The sequence below is a fragment of the Oncorhynchus masou genome, chromosome 10 (assembly GCF_036934945.1).
Source record: "Oncorhynchus masou masou isolate Uvic2021 chromosome 10, UVic_Omas_1.1, whole genome shotgun sequence".
Lineage (NCBI taxonomy): Eukaryota > Metazoa > Chordata > Actinopteri > Salmoniformes > Salmonidae > Oncorhynchus > Oncorhynchus masou.
This window is the reverse complement of record NC_088221.1, coordinates 33563377-33586636: the sequence shown is the minus strand read 5'-3', so window position 1 is coordinate 33586636 and position 23260 is coordinate 33563377. Positions and strand designations below refer to the sequence as shown.

Here is a 23260-nt window from a genome sequence, read left to right as displayed (position 1 = left end):
TTTAATGAAAAAAAACTTTTGAAAGTAGCGAAGAAGAAAAGCTAACCCAGCACGGTAATAGAGCATGTGCACTGGTCCTTTCCAACATGGTTGGACACTCCCATCGTGTATTCGGAAGAGTCTACTTTTTCAGCTGCAATAATCTTTAAGATGGCAATATTATATTTTAGAGCGATTTTATATTTTCGATTCCCTTTCATCTCCTTTCCATCATGGAACCATTTCACTTTAAGTTCTGGGCTTCCAGCGATTTTGCATTCCAAGGTTGCAGAGTCCCCTGAAGTCACGTTGATGGATTATGCTTTCTCTAGGACTTTAGCAGGTTCTACAATAAAGTCAAATTAATTAGATTTAGTTGTCACAAGAGTATTATGTGTGTAAATGTTACAAATGTATATATCATGTATATGTTTTATATAAATGTTTTAATAGTTGTTATCCAACCTTAAACTGTTAGAGTGGCATCATATTTGTTTTGTCCAGTCTCATTCTCTGCTTGGCAAGTGTACATGCTGCCGTGGCTAATGGCAACAGCTGTTACTGACAGAATAGCAATGTTGTTCTCAAATGTCATTTTGATATTTGGATCATCATCTCTCAACATTTCAGTGCATTTTTCATCCATTTTATGGAAATGGGGGGTGAGCCTTTCAATGTGCCCTGCAGTTTCACAGAATATCCCAATGTTGTTGTAATGGTTTCAATCTTCTTCGCAAATGTTGGTGGTTCTATACAAATATTATCAATTCGATGAACCATGTTATTTAGAAACATATTTAGACAAATCAATATGAGTTTTCTATTTACCAGCTATACCAACCTTTAAGTTTGGCCAGTGTCTTAGTGGTGATTTTACCAACATAATTGGCTATGCAGCATTGGTAATCTCCAATGTCTGCACTTTCAAATGAGATGATAGAGGATCTTATACTTTTAATCTGTGGTAAAGACTGGTTTCTTATTCTTCAACCAGATGATTTCAAACAGAGCTGTTCCTTTAATTTCACATTCGAGTACGGCAGGAGTTTCCTTCACTGCCTCAACCATTTGCAAATCTTTTCAAAAGGAAGGGGTATCTAAGAGTAAAGATCAGATTAAATAAAATAATACAGCTATCTGTAATTTGTGGAAAAATAATTTTAAGCAAATAAAATATGTAATGGTGGCAAACCTTTTACAGATAACTCAGTGATGCTGCTCTCACTACCAGCTTCGTTTGACACCTCGCAAGTGTAGTTTCCGCTATTTAACACATTTACATTGATTATTTCCAAAGTTGCAAGACCAGCCTTGAAAGTGATTGTATGTTTATCTCCATCACTGAGATCGTTGTCATTCAGAGACCAGGAAGTTTTGAGTTCAGCTGATCCTTTGACTATGCACTGCATCCGAGCAGCTATGCCCTGCTTCCACATTAGCTTTGGTTCCATTTTCTTAACAAAGGTTGGGGGTTCTGGAAGAAGTATTGTGTTGCAAAACAGTAAATGTGTTGTCAAACAATAACCAATACGTTACCACCAAAGAGAATACTGTGACATAAAAAATAACATAAGAATATGTTGTAGCATTAGTGGCTTAAAATATAATTAAATTATCAGTCTTTTTTATTTAAACGGTTGCATTTTCTAAACTAGTATCTGTAGTCACACACACACACACTGCGATACGACAAGATATCAACATAAAGACCTTACCTTGTGCCATCAACATCATAGAACAAGTTGAACTCCCATAATCATTTGAAGCTGTACGGACATATTTCGCTGAATCTTTCAGTTTTGCCTTAGTAATTTCAAGAACAACATTTTCTTCAAAAGATTGTATACAGTCCATTGTTTGATGGAGCTTTTTGCCATCCTTTATCCAGGTGATGTGTCTTCGTCCACTTGACCTTCGAGCCTCAGTGTAATACCAATGGCTGAAGACACTGAGGTCTCGAAGGTCTTTACGAAACTGGGTTTGTTGATAACCCTCAACTCTGAACTGCATGTAGCAGTGCCAACGCTGTTTGATGCTTTGCAAACGTAAGTACCCTGATTGATCAGCTGAAGATTTTTGATTTGTAGGGAGTATTTGGTCTTGTCAGACGCTATCTGATAGTTCCCCCAAGAAGAAACAGCAATATTGTCTTTGTGCCAGACAATAGTCATTGGCGAAGAGCAAGGAACTACACACTGGAATGATACTTGTTTGCCCACGTATAAAGTCATAGGATCAGGCATTGTACTAAATACTGGCGGGTACATCTCTATAAAAAGTCATTAAAGATAGGGAAAGGTAATAGGATATGGATACCTAATTTACATGTCAAACCGGTACACTATACAAAGGTTGAGACAACAGGTGCACATTACAATTATTTGTTTAACATTCAACCTGAAAAGAAAACATCAATATACTGTACATACAGTTGCATAAATATTGTTAAAGGAAACAGAGGACTCACCAATTACTGTCAGTTTGGCGGCACAGGTGTCACTGCCATGCTGGTTTGTAGCCTTGCAGGTATATTCACCACTGTCAGCTTTGGTTGGGCTCAGGAGCTCCAATGAAGATGTCAGTTGCTGACTGAGGATGCAGCAATTTGAACTCTCTTTGATCGAAGTGCCAGACTTGAACCATTTGAAGTTCACATTTGGTGCATCTTCAATCTCACATTCGAACTTGGCTCCGCTGCCAACATTGATCTCCAGGGGCTGGATTTTGTACCTGAAAACGGGTGGCACTATAATGTGCACAAAAATAAAAGTAAATTAGTACACAGGTAGATAATGTGAAAATGAACATGTAGACAAGTGCACAGAGCTGGAACAGGAATGGTGGAATGCAATGGTATGGTGGGATGCATTCCAGGAGTGACTGTGAAGAAATTGTGGAATGGTTAGAGGAGGAAGAAGGAAAGTGACTTCATCACATCATGATTTATGAAACCATGACAAATTTGCACCTGAAAACATGCAAAAAGTTTTCAGTGCCCAGTGGAGAAAGGCCAAGAGTGAAATGTAATAGTTAATGAGCGACGCAAAAAAAATTATAAGCATGAAAAGTGAAAATACCTGAGCATGATATAGAAGAAATAAGCATGTGGATAATGATATAAAACAATACTAAGGTAAATTAGTGGTGGGGGATTGAAAGTATGGTAAAAGCATTCTGAAAATTATATAAATTTTAATATATGAAATAAAGTATGAGTTTGCTTTTTTTTTAATGTTACATTAGAAAAATGTAGTTTGTTTACGTGTATGGTGATGAGTAAAAATAAAACTATCCTCAATTATCCAACCTTTTGAATCAATTGTGAGTCTTGATGATGTTGTGGTCTTTCCAGCTTCATTCACAGCCTCAAATAAATAGTTTCCTTTGTGCTTCTCATTGACAATTTTCATGATTGTAAGTGTGTATGTGTCATGTTCTTTGGATCACTTGAACTCTTTGCCTGATTTAATTATTTGTCCATTGAAAATCCAATTAACTTTTGTAACATACTTTACTGTCACAGTGTATGTAACCTTACAATGCTCCCCCGTTGCAATGTCCTGGATCATATTTTCTGATCTCTTCTGAAATAAATTCCTTCCTGTGTTCTTTTTGGATGAGTAGATCTAAAGACTGTTCAGTTGGAATGGATGTCATGGACATGTCAGTGGTGATATCAGTCATACCTACGTCTCTTTCATAAGCGTTTACAGTCATACAGTTACAGTCAGTCATTCTATCCACCAGCCTGGCCACCTGTACTGACTGTTCAAACTCAGCATGTAATTCTGTATTAACTTTCATTGCTGGAGCAACCAATTTGGAGTGAGTTATTTTGGACTCTTGCACCACACTAAGTTCCTCAGTAGTTGCAGTCTCAAGTGTAGCCCGAGATTCGGTCTTTCGTGCAGCAGCCTGAGCTTTAGGTGATGCGAAATCAACTACACTCTCTGCTACTTTGACAGTCTCCACTATCGATGACAGCATTTCAGTGGAGGCTGCACTGCTAACCTGTAGTCTTTGGGGCTTGTTGATTTGCATTGTGCCGGGTTGGTCAGATGTAAGAAAATGCTGCTCGCGATAAACAATTGAGTAGAAAGATGCCTGGAGTTCAGTCCTTAGATCTGCAGTCTGGGGGTATTGACCTTCAAAAACAATTGTTATTTCCATAGGGGCACCTGGTGTTGTGATAAGATAAGTGAACATTGCATGTTTCGGTTCCTTGCGTACCTTCACTTCCTGTACCTTAGTAGCCTCCAAACTTCCAAAAACATCTGCTCGTATAAGTGGCTGATCAAGAGCTACAGCAGACTGAAGTGCATCTTTCAACTGATGTCTGATGTCCAAACTTGTTGGTTTTTGAAACCGAATAACAAATGTGAGCTCCTTTGGAAGAGTTTGACTTTCTTCTTTGAGTTTTAACACTAACTGTTGTCGACTCTGATTTGTTTTTTTGTTGGGACATTTTATCGATCAACATACATTTTTCATCCATCGTTATTGACTGACTAACAGACTGTCCTTCCTGTCTAAGGATGGCAAAATCTTGATCTGTAACTTCCAGAAGTGCCCTACTCTCAGTTGCGATCGCATTCTTCACAATTTGTATGGGCTCTATAGGTACTTTAGGCTCTATTTTGGTTTTGCATGTACATTTGTCAACAACTGTCAAACTCACAGTATGTCCATCCTCTAATGCTTGACTATCTGCCACACTTGTATGATGTTCCAACAATCTTCTTTTTGGATTAATGCATGGTGCTGTTTGACCTTCTCTTTTTGGAAAGTAGCCGCTGAGTTATCCAACTCTCTAAGGGTTTTTACAACGTGGCTGTCCTCTGTGCCAATGGTGTACATCATCTGATGTCCTGACTGAATGCTGGCCCTGGCCTCTCCAGGAAGTTTGACCTCGTACAAGCGGGACTCTGTAGCTTGTTCAGCTGACATGGATACTTTATTATCTTTTTGAACAACCATGTGTTCCTTATACTGAGATACAGAGACAGACTCTTTAAACATAATTAGGTCAGCACTACAAGAGGCCTCCCAAGATGGGTTGGAAGCCTTACATGTGTAGAGACCACTGTCCTGCTGTTGGATGCCCTTCATGTTGATGAAGCCAGAGCCATCGGTGTTGTTCTCTATAATGCAAGACTTACCACACTGAATTTGATGAGCACTTTTAAACCACTGCACATCTGGCATTGGTTCACCAGTTACTTTATATTTAAAGTAAGCCTCACCTCCCTCTTGGCATTTTATAGGTTTGATTTGGCTAGTGAAATTAGGTTGTTGACCAGTGGCTTTGAAAAATGTTTCAACCCATTGCTCAGCTGAAGTTGAAGCTCTCTTTCTCACCTCCAGGTAAGTAGTACAGGTTGTCTGGCCAAATCTATTGTTAGCTGTACAAGAGTACTCACCTTCATACTCTGTTTTTACCTCAGATATTATTAAAGCGTACTTGTCTTTTTCATGAACCAATTTGTAAATTGATGAAGAAGTAATGACTTTCCCATTATAAAACCACAAAACAGTAGGCTTTGGAAGGCCAGATACTGTGATAATAAATCTAGCTGCCTCTCCAACATTGACAGCTGCTGGTGAGAGTTGGGTCAAAAAGATAGGCTTTTCTTTTTTATTCTCTAAAGTACTAGAATAGCGTTTTGTTTTGTGAGGTAACTTAAGGTCAGTAGTGTAGAAATCTTGTTCTTCTTCCACTGTCGTCACAGTCGAGCTAGAATATTCTGTGTAAAAAATAATGAGTTAGATTGAGATAAAGTTTCCATAAAAGAAAGGGTTATGCTGGTCAATTGTGTGTCCGTTGCATAAGCATAAAGGGTGAAATCAAGACAACACCAGACAATCATTTACATCAGCATACACCTCTTTTATTTATACATAAATAAAAACTGTTAGAGACAAACTAAAGTGATTTCTGTACAAATAAATAATGTATTTCAATTACTCCCATTTCCAAATGAATCCATTGCTTGTTAATTCAGATTAGCCAAATTTGTGAATATTTTATAACCCCAAATATATAGTATTCATTAAGAATATAATTGCCTCTTAAATATACAGTGAATCATACATGTATTTACAGCACACACAGTTTGTACAGTATATAATGACCCTTTAAAAAAATATGATTTTCCAGCCAACCCCAAGGTTTTATTTTGAATGGTGTAATTTTACATTGTGGTCCTAATGAAAAAAATATACTCTACAATAGTGCATTCAATATTACATTTTAATTGTATCGATAAATGTTTTTGTTGTGTACCAGATTGTTTTCAAATTCACTCATTCATCAAAAGATAAATAAAACAAACTAAACTCTGCACATCAAGTGATTCTAAGCACTATGCCATTAATAATAACAGATACTCTATCATGCTAACAACACTGAGTTATCATGGATGCATACTTATATGATCAATTTGAAATATTTGGCTAATTAAAACATTGGCCATTTTGATACAAGATCTTAATATGGGCCTAACACGAATGCCTTGATAACAATGTTTTGATTACACATGCGTGGTAAGTATTCATACACATTTTGTCACCTTAAATAAAACAATAAGCAATAACTTTCTTTTACTGTTTTGAAAAGCAAACATTCCCCTTCACCAAAAATGATTATAACATGTATATAATCATTCTGATGTGTGAAGTGAGTACACACTATAAACAATAAATAGGATCTACACTTCATTTCAGAACATTTTCACAAGTATCACATTATAATGAATAAATAATGAATAAAGCTACTTTTCTTACATACAGTAAAAACATACAGTAAAAACATACAGTAAAAACATACAGTAAAAACATTTTAATTGAGTTCAAAAAACAAATGACATGAAGAGATTAGAACACTTTCAACAAAGCAGTTGTTTCAGTATATCCAGACTTGTTTTGGATAAGACACTTGTACTCTCCAGCATCCTTCTGGGTGACATTTGTGATGATCAAATTAAAATGTCCAGATGCTTTCTCTTGGATCATGTACCGAGTGTCTTTCACTGGATCGCCATCTTTGTACCATTCAGCGGTGGGATGAGGTTTACCATTCACTAAACACTGGAGGACCACTGGAGTTCCTACTGCTGTGGTAACGTTTGTCAAAGGAATAATGCATTTTGGTGGAGTTTCAGTCATTTGAAACCGGAAACTACACAATTCTGATGACTTTCCTTTGAAATCTATTTTGTCATCTTTGGCGGGCTCTGCGAAAACGCCAAAGTTTATACTGACATATTTCTGTCCCTGCTCGCTCATCTTATTGTTTGTCATGGCTACAAGTCTAACAGCCTTTTGTGATTCATCAGCTTCCTGCTCAAATTCAAATTCCAGCTCTATTTCTGATGCTTGCTCACCCTCAAACTGATTCCCAACAACCAAGTCAAACTTTTGAGGCTGAACTTTAGCACTACCAAGTGACACAGCTGTCAATTCTCTCCCTCTTGTTTTTCCTATAAAGCTTTTAGGATTCAACACAAGAAGAGATGCCCTGCAAAGAGTTTCCCCAACCACATTGATGGCCCGGCAGGAGTATATTCCACTATCATGAGCGCTGACGTTCCTAATCTTAAGGAAATGATTGTCTCCATCAGATGAGTGCAAGTATTTATTGTTATTGTGAGGGATCTTTTTGTTACCTTTAAACCATGATACTATGGGTGATGGAATTCCCATCAGAGAACACTCAAACATTGCTGTTGTATTCTCAGGGGTTTCCAGATCACAAATTGGGTTGATGAAGCGAGGCGGCATTTCTGTGACCTCAAAAGCTATTTTCAAATCATCCCTTTCCTGCGTTACAAAGTCAACTCCACTCTCCTCGTACATACTCGGAAGAACATCGAGTGATATTATCATACTTTTATTGTCAGCGGTGTATTCTGGGATGGTAATTATCTTCACTTGTCTCTCAAACTCTTTAACCTCATTTTCATCCAACTCCACCTCCAATAGAATTTCCTGAGGGGAGCAAGACCTCGATGAGTCATCGTCTTCCTCAACATCAAACTCCATCACATGCTGATGGGTGACTGACGGTGGTGGGAGCATATATCTGACCTCGTTGGATATAACTACAACTAGTGCAACGCTTTTTGCCTCTCCTACATAGTTAACAGCTTCGCAAATATATTCACCTTGATCAGCTTTCGTAATGTTCTGAATAACAAGCGAGATATTGTCACCATCTCTGTCCATTGTAATCCTTTCATCTGCAACAAATTGGGTTTTGTTTCTAAACCACTTCACTTCAGGTGAAGGCAACCCAAACAACTCAGCATAAAACGATAACGAATCATGTTCAAAAACTCTCCTTTTGGTGAGAGGTTTGAGGAAAGCCGGAGGGATTCCCTGGACTTTTTCCTGTAGTCCTCCAAGGCCAAGGGCACGCTCTGAGAGGAAACGTCCTTCATCTAATCTAAATGCAGGGGGTGTTGTCTCAATGCCCTCATCATCAGGTGACCTCAAGAACTTAGCAGGAGAAAATAACCTCTCACTGGAGTCAGTGGAGGGTCTTTTACGTTCAAGAGGAGAGAAGGCATACTCATTAGGGGTCATATAACCTGCCGGGGTTTCAGTTTCAGGAGTGTGGAATAATTCTGGGGTTTTAGGGAGCTGCAAAATTTCATTTGAAGAATCTGGAGTATAGAACTGCTCGATTTCTGTTAATTCCTCACTAAATGTGCTACCACACTCTATGGACATTTCTGACTCTGGTGATAAGGGTCTGCCCCATTCAGTTGGTGGGTGGTAGTAGTCATAAACAGTACTGAAGGTCACTACCTCCTCCTCAAGTGAGGTCACACCTGAAGCACCTTCACTGACAGCCGTAGTTAGATCAGCACTTTCCAGTTTAGCCTCTGCTTGATGTTGTGAACCTTGTGCAGCAAGATAATCTGTACACCCATCTCCTTTGAGCTTGACGCTAACTGATTTTGAAACCACTGAAGGCTCACCACTCTCGTTTTCCTCTGCTGTTTCTTCACTAACAATTTCACTATGTGCCCAAGAACCACTGACAAATGCGCTATCCTTTGAGTGTTCAGATAGAAACAAGTTTTCATTAATATCAGTCATGTCATTGCCAACAGAAGACTGAGTGTCCAATCTATGCATTTCTGGAGTTGCAAATGAGCCAGATAATCTTTTTAGCTTTACAGACTCATCACAGACTGACGCTGAAACATCATCTGGGGTCACCGACACTGGGACTTTCTCACAAAGACTGTCCTCTATCATATTTTGATCTATTACATGAGGTCCCATAATTTCTGTTGAATGGCTAGTCTTTACTGCTTTAACTGCCTCAGGTCTGACAGGCTTTGGTGACACCTGCACCTCTCTTATACCTGAGAGGGGAACACAGTGTTTTAAGTGACTGTGGGTGTCAATTATGTCAGCTTCCTCAACAGTTTCTCCAGAAATCATACAGATTTCATTGTCTTCCTCCAGAGTATGAGACATGGTCTGGACACACTCTGGGGCACATTTGGGGGAGACTGATTTCACTTTGGCAGAAATCTGTGCACCACCGAGTAACACAACCTCTGGCCCACTTTTGGCTGAAATTAGCTTTGCTCTCGGAATCTGTGTATCACTACCTTCAACTAACATAGTGTCTTGTTTGGACTGCAGTGGAGTTCCTTCCACAACATTAGTTGCCAATGACTTATCATCATGATCAAGATGGATTACAACTTCTGGGATATCCTCCTCAGGGAAATATGACTCTGTGGACTTTTTCACTTCATCAACAGAAGTGGTATCTAACAATTCAGGTGCCTCTGACAATGCAGGTGCCTCAAATGCCTGCTTAATTTGTGACACTTTGACTAGCGCAGCAGATGATTGCAGACCACACCCAGTAATAGTAGGTGCTTCTTTTGAAACACTTTGTTTTGGTTTAGATACGTTTGAAACATTCTCTTCAGCGCTGTGGGAACCTATAGAGTTGTCCAGCTCATGCATTAATGCCTGATCAGTAATATCACTAGTATGGCTAAGAAGGGGAAGCCTCAAATCTTTAGAAGATCTGGATAGTATATGCTGTTTGCACTCACTTGCCATGTCTGCTTCTGATCTAGATAATTTTGAAACATTATCCTTAGGGTTGTGGGAACCTACAGATTTGTCCAAAGTCTGCATCAATGTCGGGTCAGAAATATGCCCAGTATCACTCAGAGGGGACTGCCTCAAATCTTCAGAATTTCCAGATAGTATATGTTGTTCCCATTCACCAGCCATGGTTGCTTCTACCTCAGAAGATCTAGCAATAGCCACAGCAGATTGGAAGGACACATCAGATCTGATTTCAACCTTTCCGGTTTGGCCTTCTGAAGAACGTATCTTCTCAGATTCACTGACTACCTGCGCGGCATCATAGCAGAATGTGAATTTGTGTTTCATAGGATGGGAACTGCCATCGTCCTCAGACATCTCTGCGTCTTTTCCAATCATTTCGAATGGAACTGGTGTTGGAGCAGTGATCCTGATCTCGACAGGAGAACAAGAATATTGTGAAGTGTCTGAAGCATGAGGTCTGTGCAAAACAGCCTGTGGCACCTGTAGTAAAGATTTCTCATCCATTTCAACACTATTGTACGATTCAAGTTCATCGTCAATCATTTGGTCAAGATCTTCCTCACTCAATTCATACTCTGTTGTCACTTTCACTTTATAAGAAGACACTGGCGATGGCAATTTTCTTAATTGCTTACTTTCAGTAACTTCTAGTGTAGCAGAGGAGGTTGACTTTCCGAATGTATTAGTTATAACACAACTAAATGTCCCTTCATGGTATATAGTGGGATAGTAGATGGTTAGCGTGGTTTCATTCAATTTGGTGAGAACATCAAAGTCTGGGTTTTGACCAATTGGTTGGTCATCTTTGAGCCAGGTGACAATTGGTTGAGGGTCACCCCGAAAACGACATTTAAAGTCTGTCATCTCTCCCCTCTTTACTTTCAAGGATGAGATTTCTCTCACAAAGATAGGTACAGAAGTTTTTGGTGAAGTCTTAACTTCTTTTGTCCTCTGAGGCATGTCCATGTGGTGAAGGTTTTCTTTTGAGCTGGATTGTTTGCCATTTTTTGATAGCATTTCTCTATGTCCTTCTTTCCTCTCTGCAGTCCCCATAGCCACTTTTTCATTGTGTCTCAAGTCAGATTCACAATTAGAAGGCCCTTCTGCACCAACTTCAGCTTGAGAGCCATGCTGACCAATGTGAAGTTCTCTCGAAGGTGAACAACATCTACCAAGTGAGGCTTCTCTACCAGGTTCTTTCACAGGTGATTGACCTCTGTCATGTGAGCGTTCTCTGCCAGGGGAGGGCTCTCTACCAGGTGAGGTTTCACTAACTGATGAGGACCCTCTCACAGGTGAGTGAGACCCAAATGACATTTGATGAAACGTCTCGATATGATGAGAAACAGGTTCATAAGAAGGACCTTCATTGGCATCATCTCCACTAACATCAGTTCTCCTACGATGGTGTTGTGAAAGTTCAGCCATAGCCCAATCCTCTTGAGAGACATGCTCACCAATCTGATGTTGTCTCATAGGTGAAGATTCTTTCACAGGAGAGTGCTCTTTCACATGCGAGGACCCAAGAGACATTGTACGAGACTTCTCATTCTGATGAGAAACTGGTTCAAAAGAGGAACTTTCATACTGACCAATGTGATGTTGTCTCATAAGTGAGGGTTCTTTCACAGGTGAGCGTTCTTTCACAGGTTCATTAGAGGAACCTTCCTGAGGCCCACTGACATTGCTTTTCTTTGAGTGTTGTGAATGTTCAGCCAAAGCCCAGTTGGACTCTAATTCAACAGCTTCTTCTTGTTCGGTGAGAACGTCTTCTTGCCATTTTAAGATGCGCTGAGCCAAAGCTTCCTCTTCGCTCACGAAATACTCACTTTCTGTTGTCTGCAGCCTTGTTTCATCTACAACAGTTTGTGGAGGAGGGAGCCATTGGAAACTTTCATCTCTGAAATCCTTACTCAGGGATTTTTCCTTTGCCGTCCTTTCTGGTGAAGATCTTCTTCTTTCATCTCTGTAGTCACGAGGGGCATGCTCACTTAGAAACCTTTCCTTTGTTGTCTTTTCTGGGGAAGGCCTTCTTGAACCTTCATGGGCTCTAGCATCACGGAGAAGCATTTCCTTTGTTGTCTTTTCTGGATGAGACTTTCTTCTTACATCTCTGTATTCATGAGGGGTATCCTCAGTAAGGCATTTTTCATTCATAGTTTTTTCTGGTGAAGACCTGTCATATCTGTATTCAGGAGGGATATCATTCTCAGTAAGGACATGTTCCTTTACAGTCTTTTCTTGTGAGGACCTTCTCTCATCTCTGAAACCATGAGGAACATCCTCAGTCGGGAACTTTTCATAGTCTGTCTTTTCTGGGGAAGGCTTTCTTCTTCTCGTTGAATCTGCCTCAGAGTGAGCGGTTGATCCAAGAGTAATGCCTTCAGCAGCCATTTTTGACTCCGCCACTTTCCTAGCGATATATGGGGAGTACTCTGCACCAACCCAGTCAGAATCCAAGTCAACAGCTATCTCCTGCTCAGTCAAGACGTCTTGCTGCCATTTAATGATTCGATGTCCCAGAGCCTCCTCCTCACTCCCAAACATTTCACTTTTGTGGGTCTTTTCCCGGGATAAAAGACACTGCTCTTCTTGTGTTTGCTTCTCACTGGCACGCCTTTCTCTTGGGGAACGGGACAAATTCTGTACAGGTTCACTCTTCAATCCATAAATATTTTCCAGGGATAAATGGTGCTCTTCCCATGTTACCTCATTACTTTTTGCAGGACTCTTTTTCTGAGAACTGGGCAAATGTTGGAAATTTAATGCCTCAGTTTCTGTTGCAGATTCTCCTTCTCCTGTTTTCTTCTCACTGGCACTCTCCTCTTTGGTTTGGGAAAGGGACAAATTCTGTTCAGTTCCACTCTTTACTCCATACACATTTTCCCGGGTCAAGCAGACCTTTACCAGGGATGGATGATGCTCTTCACAAGATTTCTCTTCAGTTTTTGTGTCTGTTTTTCTCTCTACCTCCTCACCATATAATATTTCAGATTGCGTATATGACAAATCCCTTGCCTTTGAATGGTCGGTTTCATGCTTAAACTGTTCCTCTTGTTCCATCTGCATTCCTTTTTGCCATTTTCTAATCCGCAAGGATAAAAGTTTATCTTCACATTCACTCTCAATGTTCTCATACCGGTTTTCTGCAAAGCTGGGTTGTTTTTCACATTGTTCTTCAGTGCTCTTCACAGTATCCTCTTGTGTATTAGTCGTCTTACTGGAAAATATTTCCTTCAGTGGTTTGTTTGAGCTTGTTCTGGAAAAATCATCCTTTTCAGCAATGTTTAGAGATCTCCTTGTTTCAGAACAAGCTAAGACAAAGGGCCCCTCCATCTTTGTCTTCAAGTCTTCAGAAAGCTTCTTTCCTAAATAGTCCTCACCTTGATTTCCTATGTAGTGTGCACCTTGATTTCCTATGTAGTGTGCACCTTGATTTTCTAAATCCTTACCTATCTTATGTTCGAATCTTAACTCATGTTGAGGTTCCCCTTGAGTAAGGACCATTTTATCCATATGTGTTTCAGAGACTCCTTCATCAACGTATTTTTCATTTCCTGTCGCTTCTAGATCATCTTTTAACATTTGAATGGCCCTAGTTCGAGACTGAGGTTCAAATGAATGTCTCACGCAGGGCTGTGTTGACTCAGCACAATGTGTGGGAATTCTGTCATATCTACCATAGAATTCGGCAGACACTTTATCGTTTCTAACGTTTCTTTCAAAAGGTCGAGCATGCTGCAAGTCTCCAGGTAAGGAGGCAGGATTCTTGACCATTAATTGAGCAACATAATCTACATAGCTGGTTTCACTCACGTTTGACTCCAAGTCAAACTCTGATGACAGCGTAGACATAGAGAGCCTCTTTTTTCGTTTGACTGCACTTTGTAACAGGCCAAGCTTGGCTTTTACCTCTTCGTGGAGGCTTTCTGTGTCACTGAATCTATCACTGCACCTGTCACTGAACTTGTCGCTGAATCTGCCAGTGTGTCTGTCACAGTAGATATCACTGTATCTGTCGTTAAACCTTTCAGACCTACTAACTCTTTCTCCACCAAATATAGAAGGTGGAGAGAGGGCCCGTTCAGATGCTATTTCATTCCCTCTTGTTGGTGATGAACTTCTGAAGTACAAGGTGTGAACCGGTGCATCCTTAGATCTAGATCTGCCACTAGGTTTGAACTTTTGATCAAATGGAGACCCAACACATCTCAAGTTAACCCTGAATTTGCTCTCCTTTTTTTGATCAACCAACGAGTCTAGGCTTCCGTGAAGTCTAGTTGACCGCCTAATGTGGCTTAGATCATTGCCTTCTTGTTCTTCCCTCATTGACACCAGAAGTGATGATATGGACTCTGCAGACCCCTCTGTGTTAATAACCATTACTTTGTAACTGCCGGAGTCTTTGTCTTTTATACTATCAATGACTAAACTAGTTTCATGCATGTGCAAAGTGCTCTCTGTTCGTATTCTCCGACGGCGTTCTTTATGAATTTGTCTATTGTTATGAAACCATATTATGGTTGGGGTTGGGAAAGCTACCAATCTGCATCTAAACACAGCAGGTTCCCCCTCTAAAACGTTCTGGAACGTCAGCTTTTTTTGAAAAGATGGCTTGATGGAAGAATTGTTGGCTTGATCCAAGTCCTCCTCCGTGTCTGAAAAGGCTCCGCGCATCTGCCCTCTGTTCTCCCGAAACACAGTCCTTTTATTATAAAACAACTCTGAAAAAGAAAATAACAAATATTTCAATAAAATGGGTTAAAAAAAGAGAACATTTTCAAATTGTTGAAATGAATATTAATGAAATTATTAAATTACATGCAGCAAGTCACAAAGCCATAAAAAACAATTTCACTCACCATATTTGTTCGAATAAACGCAAGACTGGATTCTTTTTTAAAGATTCTGACACGAAAATTGCTGGATGTTTTGTTCCTTCTTCTGTGGACATTTCTTCAGAACATAAATTTCTTAAAAAGCATAATTATTGCAAAATAAACTGATTTGTTTTTTTAAATACGCTTGCTTTTGCTTAACTTAGTGTGTGATTTAGCTAAATATTCCTTACCTGACTTGCAGAAAGATGAATAAACGCCCTTTCTAATCCTTTGAATGAGGGTAAATTATTCAAAAACATTTAATGAGAAACATGGCTCTCAAATTATACAAAAAAGTACAACTTGTAAGAGCAGCTCTACAATTGTATGAGAAGGCGTTTATTCGAACTAATATAGTTTACAGGTATAATCATGTTATTTAAAAAGCAAACAACAATTAATCACATACCACTTTCTGCAAGCCAGTCTAAGAAATATTTGCAGGAGGAAGGAGAGTTCCAGATGCAAGACATTTTAAGAAGCAATTAAAAGATGTAGCTATTTCCATATCTTTTAAAGGATAGTTTCCTCTGGTCTGTAAACTTTAAAAGATACACATACTGCACCTTTTTGGGGAACCATTACAATACAGTATGAACCCACATGCTTAAAGGATAAGATTGATAGATATACCCACATTTTTTTTCTCTAAAACCAAGCCGTTTTCATCAGTGCCTGCTATACAATAACCAGTAATATAATACAAGGACCGAACATTATGTGGACATTGAAGAATACACAAGATTAACATTTTCCATCAAAAACATGTTGACTGCTTGCATGCAGTGTGAACATTCAGAAATCACTTATCAATATGCTCAGGTTCATGTCATTCAACTAAGCGATAGATGAAGTACATTTCAGTAATAAAGAATAAATGAGTCTTACCTTTGACTTCTTGCTCAATGGTTGCTTCAATCTCTTCCTTCATATTGGTTACTGTCAAGGAAATGAAGAGTTGCTGTCAGCTAAGACAGTAATCTAAGATGATGATGGGTACCAATTCCCTTCCATTTTGGCTTCATTTCATCCTCTGTATGTGAGAGCCATATAGTTTTATAAAATTAAAGAAAAAGATACTGTAGTGATCCATCTATACATTTTGAGAATGCTCATTTCAAGGAGCAATATTGGACTTAACGCTTAGCTCAGATGTCATTTCCTCGAAGTGACATCCTGCTGGACAAAGGTTATGCTAACTATTTTAACTCAAACTCTTTCACTGATTACAATCATATGACCATGTTTCCACTTTGATGGTACAAACAAAAAAAGCAGTTTGACAGTTGGATTCAACTCCAGATAGTATAGGCTACAACATGTACAGTCCACAGAGCTATCGCTGAGAGGGATTTCACAACCAAGGACAGAAAGGAGTGAGAAAGGAATGACAGAAGGAGAATGTACTACCTACTCAAGCTGCAAGGAGAGCAAGGAGTGACAGAAGAATGAAGCATCTAGGTATTAGAACTAAAGAAGTGACTAACACATTTATGCTATTCTATTTTAAATTGTGAGATATAAATTGTGAGGTTAGTAAACAAAAATATGGGGAAAATAGGGTTCTTTCAAGAAGAAGGAAGTCGTTTGGATAGTTTAATAAGAGGTGTTGGTTGGTGGTGGTAAATAACAAGTTAACTTCTTCTTTGGTTACTGCAAGGGCTGCTGTGCACACCGCCTCTCCAGCATTATTTGTTGCTTTGCAAGTGTATTGTCCAGCATGCTCAGAGAAAGCAGCAACTATAATTAGTGTGGTGGTGTTTGTCATCTCATCAGAATGAAAAACAATATCTTTAGTAGGCTTAATTGGCTGCTGGTTATGATACCAGCTAATCTCTGGCATTGGCATGCTGGATACACAAGCATGAAACCTGGCCACTTCACCATGCTGAACCACGCAGCTTTCTATTGGGTGAATAAAAGTAGGCCTTTGGGCAATTTACTCCTTCTTTACACTTGACAAGCTTGTTGAAATACTGGTTGAGACATGCCTTTGAGAATCGGATGTAATATCCATCATTTGTTTTTGAACCTGAAAGGAAGCATGTTCAATGAATTGAGTATTAGCATTTTTAGGGAAGGAACACAGATACACATATCCAAGTTGTATATTCCTAGTGAAAGAAAACAAGTATTTTAATTCAAAAGGATACTGAATAATCATGTTATATATTGAATATACTCTGTATGTCTAGTGAAAATACGTGTCGTTTGACTACTTGTGCCCAACCTATGCATTCTAGGCTTACATCGAAACTTCATCAAAATAATAGGAAACCATGTGGTTACAGAAAGTTATGCAAACTCACCATCAAGTTTCAAATGTGCAGAGCATGTGACCATTCCTGCTGGGTTTCTGGCAACACAGGTGTATTCCCCCTCAACCTCAGAGTACACTCTGGTGATCTCCAGCTGGCAGGTGTTATCAAACGTAGACATCTTAAAGAAGTTTGACTGCTTAATTTCCTTCTCACCACTGAACCAGGATATCTTCAGAGCTACGAATGTAGAAGAGAGGATTAAATAATAATCATTCATAATAATTGTGAGCAAATGTGAATATATACATACAAAATGAATTAAAGTACATTATTCTTGAAAATTTCTGACTGACAAATTTGCTCTGTCTGATGAATGTCTATGACTGAAACATCAAGGTATGTCTCTAACTATGGATTTATAATAAAGTGCCTCACCCTCTAATGCAACAAGGACAAGAACACACAATAGAAGGTATACTTATAATTACAACTATTACAATTATGAATTAAATTCCAGAAATTCACTAAATTAAATTTTATTCCAACTCATCCCAACAATGTAATATGCAAAATACCTTCTCCAGAAACTTTGCACTGGAATCTGGCTGACTCTCCCTCAGTGGTTGAGGTGTTGCTGATTGGTGATACCATGGTAGGTGGGGACAGAGGAGCTCCAATATCAGGAGAAACTACTTCTGAGACTGAAATAAAAACGAATTAGCAAACCATTTCAGTTCTTAATTTGTGAGGTAATATCATCTGCGACTAAACAAACACATCATGGGAATCTTAGCCCTCTTCAAAATGTTAATGTTAATACGATAACATAAATGCATTACATTTGTATGAATGGTGTACCTTTACAACTAGCTGACAACAAATGGTCTTCTGTTATGTCATAATTTCCCTTGACTTGCCGTTATTATCACACAAAAATGTAATGGTTACCTTCGACATTCAGTGCAGCTGAACTGGTGGCAACACCACCTTCATTCTTGACCTCACAAATGTGGTTAATGATCTGAGGTGGCTCGGGAACTAAATTAAAATGAAAACAATTATTACAAATAAATTGTATGAAGAAAGATGGAAGACTGAGGAATAAACCTTGGTCATCATCACTTTGATTGCAGCTGTTAAAAAATATCATGCTCTATCTCTCCAGTCTATACTTGCTTTGCTTCTTCTCTGGTAGGAGGGCACTGCTATGCCCTCTACAGGCAATGACATGTAACTGCACAGTTACTACGGAAAAGGTATATCATGAAGTTTGACTTACTATTGACATGAAGTGTCACCACCCTCCTGTTCCTGCCAGCGATGAAGGTGTATTCTCCTGCATCACTTCTACAGGTCTCAGTGATGGTCAGACGATGAAGCTTTCTAATGCAAACATAACTAAACCTCTGCTCAACGGAAAACTGGAGCTCAATGCCGTTCCTCAGCCAGCGACCTTCAATGTCATCCTTATTGACTTCAAACTCGACCGTTGTTCTTTGTTTCTCAACAACCTAGAAATTAATAATCATATCAATAATGTTTAAATTGATAAGAAAAAGGTTGTTTTTCTTTCTGTATATAAAAATGTGTGATATTTATATTCACCGTCATTTCCTTCTCAGCAGGTTCTGTAATGCAGACATCTTTGCCCTCCACGGTGAGATGAGCCTTTGACATGCTTGCACCAGCGATTACAGAGTACACTCCGGCATCAGACATGCAGACTGACTGGATCATTAGACGGTGCAGGAATTCCTCAGTGGATACAGTGTATCTGTCAAGGCATTTAGAAATAACAGTTCGGATACAAATGAATAGTTAAGATTCGATCGAAGCAATTGTACACCAGAGGGAGTGCTAAACTACTTTTTTAGCACTACTTTTTTAGCACGGCTGTGCTGCAGTGATAAGTTCGGGGCGGATTCAAGTACCGTGAATCAGCACAGCCTTGTGTGTACAATTGCACAGTTTGAACAGTTGTTCGTTCTAAAAGTTATGTTGCCACACTGGTTGGCAATGCTATTATCCCTTGCTTGCTAGCTAGCCAACTATGGCTAACAGTCAGGGCAAACAGGGAAGCTAGAATAACAGCAAAGTAGCTGTATTTGCATTTGTTTAAGCTGTTTTGGATACATCCATAGCAATGCGCTTATGATGCGTGATTTCACCTGGCATAGAAAATGTGCTCTCGTCAGGACACTGTTCAGAGGAGCTACCCAACTACACAGCTAAAGCAATCACATCAAACTGAAGCTGGTAAGTCAGCAAAATAGCTGCATTTCATGTCGTTTGACCTGTTTCTCTATTGACATTTCTTTTTTTATATATTTTTGGGGGATTCTTACCCCCTTTTTCTTCCCAATTTCGTGGTATCCAATAGTTTTTAGTAGCTACTATCTTGTCTCATCGCTACAACTCCCGTACGGGCTCGGGAGAGACGAAGGTTGAAAGCCATGCGTCCTCCGATACACAACCCAACCAAGCCGCTCTGCTTCTTAACACAGAGCGCATCCAACCTGGATGCCAGCCGCACCAATGTGTCGGAGGAAACACTGTGCACCTAGACAACCTTGGTTAGCGCGCACTGCGCCAGGCCCGCCACAGGAGTCGCTGGTGTGCGATGAAACACGGATTTCCCTACCGGCCAACCCCTCCCTAACCCGGATGACACTAGGCCAATTGTGCGTCGCCCCACGGACCTCCCGGTTACGACAGAGCCTGGGCGCGAACCCAGTCTATTGACATTTCTTTGTATATATCCATAAAACATTATGGCGATTCATGACTGGCTGAGAAAAGATGTCTCTTCATTCTATTGGTTAGGTTGCCAGAGTGAAGTCTTGTAATTCTATATCTATGGACGCTACCCAGTCATTCGTTCTAAATGTTCTGTTGCCATGCTGGCTGACAAATCCCTTGCTTGCTAGCTAGCCAACCAAGGCTAACACAGTCATGTCAAACCGTGCAGCTAGAATAACACCAAATTAGCTGCATTTCATTTGACCTGTTCTTCAATTGATATTTATTTGTATAGTATATCCATAAAAATGATGCTGATTCATGATTTTGACTGGCTGAGAAAAGATGCCAGTCTCCTCCTGACATGTTAATTGTCAATTGGAGAGCAGAGATCGAATGTCAATACTGAAACTATGTCGAGAGATAAACAGCAACGTTTGTACAACCCCCTGTACAATATGCCTTTTAAAGGGGAGATCACGTTAATGAATTCTCTGGCTGACCTGATGAGGCTGTGGATGAGCAGGGATTTCTCAGATTAACAGACAACAAGATTCCCATTTTCACGTCATAGGTTTACCCGTGCTAAACAGATTTTTTAGTATGGTTTAGGACACGTCTCAACCAATCACAATGACTGTTTTGTCCAACCCTGTCACGCCCTGGTCTATATTTATTATGTTATCTTCATTTTTTGGGTCAGGCCAGGGTGTGACATGGGTTTATTTGTAGTGTGTTTCGTCTTGGGGTTGTGTGGGGTGTATAGACTAGTCTATGGCTGCCTGAGGCGGTTCTCAATCAGAGTCAGGTGATTATCGTTGTCTCTGATTGAGAACCATATTTAGGTAGCCTGGGTTTCACTGTGTGTTTGTGGGTGATTGTTCCTGTCTATGTGTTTGTTGCACCAGTCAGGGCTGTTTCGGTTTTCGACGTTTGTTGTTTTGTATTGTTCGTGTTTTCTTCATCATTAAAGATGTATCTAACGAACCACGCTGCATTTTGGTCCGATCCTTGTTCCACCTCTTCGTCAGAGGAGGAGTTGGAAGAAATCTGTTACAAACCCATTGTAGAATATTATGATATACATAACTATCTTTTACCTGGTCTAATATTCCTGGTAATAAGACATACCTTTCGGAAATGTCCAGTTCCTGTCCATCTTTCATCCACGTCACCTGTACATTAGGCTCAGAGATCTCACATACAAAAGTTGCCCTCTTCTTCTCTGTGATCTTGATATCTTTGATATGTTTGGTGAATTCAATAATGCGAGCTAAAACACAAAGAGGGCACAGAAATAAGACTTAAGTTTGTGAAATGTCAAAGAAAACCTTGTTTTAGAAAATGTAAGAGAAAGAAGAACATACCATCAACATAAAGCTTTGCTGATGACGAAGCAGAACCAGCCACAAACTTGTACTCTGCACCATCACCAAAATGAACATTTCGGATGGTGAGAGAGTGAGTTAGGTGTTTGGTGCGGCTCTGGCATCTGTCAGTGGAGCGAATCTCAACACCATTCTTCAGCCACTTGTAGGTGATGCCCTCATAGTTGACATTCACTTCAAATGTGATGGTGTCTTTCTCCTGTGCACTGAGATCTTTCAGCAAGTTGGTGATCAAAATGGCTAAGGAAATAAGAAAAATGTTACAATCAATACTGACAATATGATTGGGGATTACTTCCTTGATAATGAAGAGTGAATTTACCATTGATAGTCAAAGTGGCAGAGACTCTGTCATTTCCACAGACAAAGGTGTATTCTGCAGAGTCTTCACTGCCAGTGTTCATGATCTTGAGCTGGTGAAGTTTGCCCTGCACCACAATCCTGAACTTGTCACTCATTTCTATCTCCACTCCATTCTTCAGCCAGGTGGATGGGACATTGAAATGTGACACTTCGCATTCAAAAGTGGCCACCTGGGTCTCTGGGACCTCAATGTTCTTGATGGGTTTTGTGACACGCAGAGCTGGAAAAATCACATTAAATCAACATTTACGTAAAAGGTATCAATTGAGTATTCGTCGATCATATTCCCAGTACTCTAGTCCATTCATCACAAACGCAATACCGACCTTCAACATGTAAAGATGCACTGCATTGCAGGTTTCCAACTACAGCAGTGTACTCTCCATGGTTGTTAGTCTTCACATTCTGGATGATCAGCTTGTGAGCTTTTCTCTCAGACAGAATTTTGATGTTTTCACTTGGTTTAAGCTCAACGTTATTGAACATCCATTTGATAGGGATGTCATCATGAGACAGGCTCAGCTCAAAAGAGGCAGTGGCATCCAATAGTGATGTCACATCTTTAGGCTTCTTAACAATCTTAATTGCTGAAAAAAAGATTGACAAGAGTCAAAAACCTCAAAGGGTAAGTAGAAACATCTCAAGTATAGAAACATTTGTATACTTGATTGTATACATCAATTTGCGACAGTTAATATTTTAACTTACTCTCAACGTTCAATTTGGCATTAGCAGATAGTTTTCCAAGTTTGAATCCATAAACTGATTCATCACGTGTGTCGCAGTTCTTGATCTTCAAGGTGTGGACCATGCCATCAATTGTGATTTGATATTTCTCACTCGGTTGGATCTCTACACCATTCTTAATCCATTGTGAGTCCTTCACATTCTTGTGGCTGAGCTCCAGACTGAACTCTGCCTCCTGTGTCTCAGTGACAGTTTGGTTCGTCAGGGTTTTCTTGACTTTGACAGCTATGAAATCAAACATCAACATTACATAACAGCAGGCATATAGTAATCCTATGATAGTCATATATTAATGCCAGTTGAAAACAAACAAAACATTTCTGCTCAAAAGGTAACACCTACACTCAACCCTCAGGATGGCTGTTGTCTTGGAGTTTGCAACCTGGTAAGTGTATTCACCGATGTCCTGAGGTCTAGTTATGGTAATAACAAGACGTCTGACAGCTCCATTTTTCACATGTTTGACATTGTCACTGAAGTTCACAGGTTGTCCATCCTTCAGCCACTTGCCTTCAGCAGTTGGGTTGGCCACCTCACACTCCAGCTCAGCTGTCTGAGACTCAGCCACAGTCACGTCCTGGAGTGGTCTGTTTATGGCACCACCTGGGGACATGGAGACACGGTTTAGTTTTATATAACAGGCTAAAAGTGAAAGTAGTAGTGAAAGGTGGAGTTATAATAATTAATATAATGGAAATAAGGAATTTTGGATGTTTTTAGACTTGGTCCCTTTCAGGCTATTTTTGTAAACTCAGTGCAGTTCGGTGAATATTTTGTGCAGTTTGAACACTCCAAA

General features: G+C 39.7%; 2 protein-coding genes across 2 annotated transcripts in view; both read right to left on the bottom strand.

The window, feature by feature from the left end:
• The window catches only part of LOC135546846 (titin-like), a 174075-nt gene that overhangs the window by 125708 nt on the left and 25107 nt on the right, over positions 1 to 23260 (bottom strand). The window contains 27 exon segments of the mRNA XM_064975418.1: positions 47 to 325; positions 445 to 610; positions 613 to 728; positions 821 to 918; positions 920 to 1076; positions 1172 to 1453; positions 1695 to 1871; positions 1874 to 2248; positions 2447 to 2725; positions 3287 to 3555; positions 3557 to 3671; positions 3705 to 4387; positions 4389 to 4698; positions 4701 to 5723; positions 15855 to 15891; positions 16606 to 16998; positions 17256 to 17464; positions 17803 to 17928; positions 18176 to 18265; positions 18507 to 18738; positions 18833 to 19001; positions 21098 to 21239; positions 21334 to 21594; positions 21677 to 21937; positions 22044 to 22304; positions 22426 to 22689; positions 22807 to 23067. Coding sequence (XP_064831490.1) covers positions 47 to 325; positions 445 to 610; positions 613 to 728; positions 821 to 918; positions 920 to 1076; positions 1172 to 1453; positions 1695 to 1871; positions 1874 to 2248; positions 2447 to 2725; positions 3287 to 3555; positions 3557 to 3671; positions 3705 to 4387; positions 4389 to 4698; positions 4701 to 5723; positions 15855 to 15891; positions 16606 to 16998; positions 17256 to 17464; positions 17803 to 17928; positions 18176 to 18265; positions 18507 to 18738; positions 18833 to 19001; positions 21098 to 21239; positions 21334 to 21594; positions 21677 to 21937; positions 22044 to 22304; positions 22426 to 22689; positions 22807 to 23067 — 7035 coding nt within the window.
• LOC135547762 (muscle M-line assembly protein unc-89-like) lies at positions 6853 to 8562 on the bottom strand. The gene has a single exon (XM_064977022.1). It carries the CDS (start codon positions 8560 to 8562, stop codon positions 6853 to 6855), a length of 1710 nt encoding a protein of 569 aa, XP_064833094.1.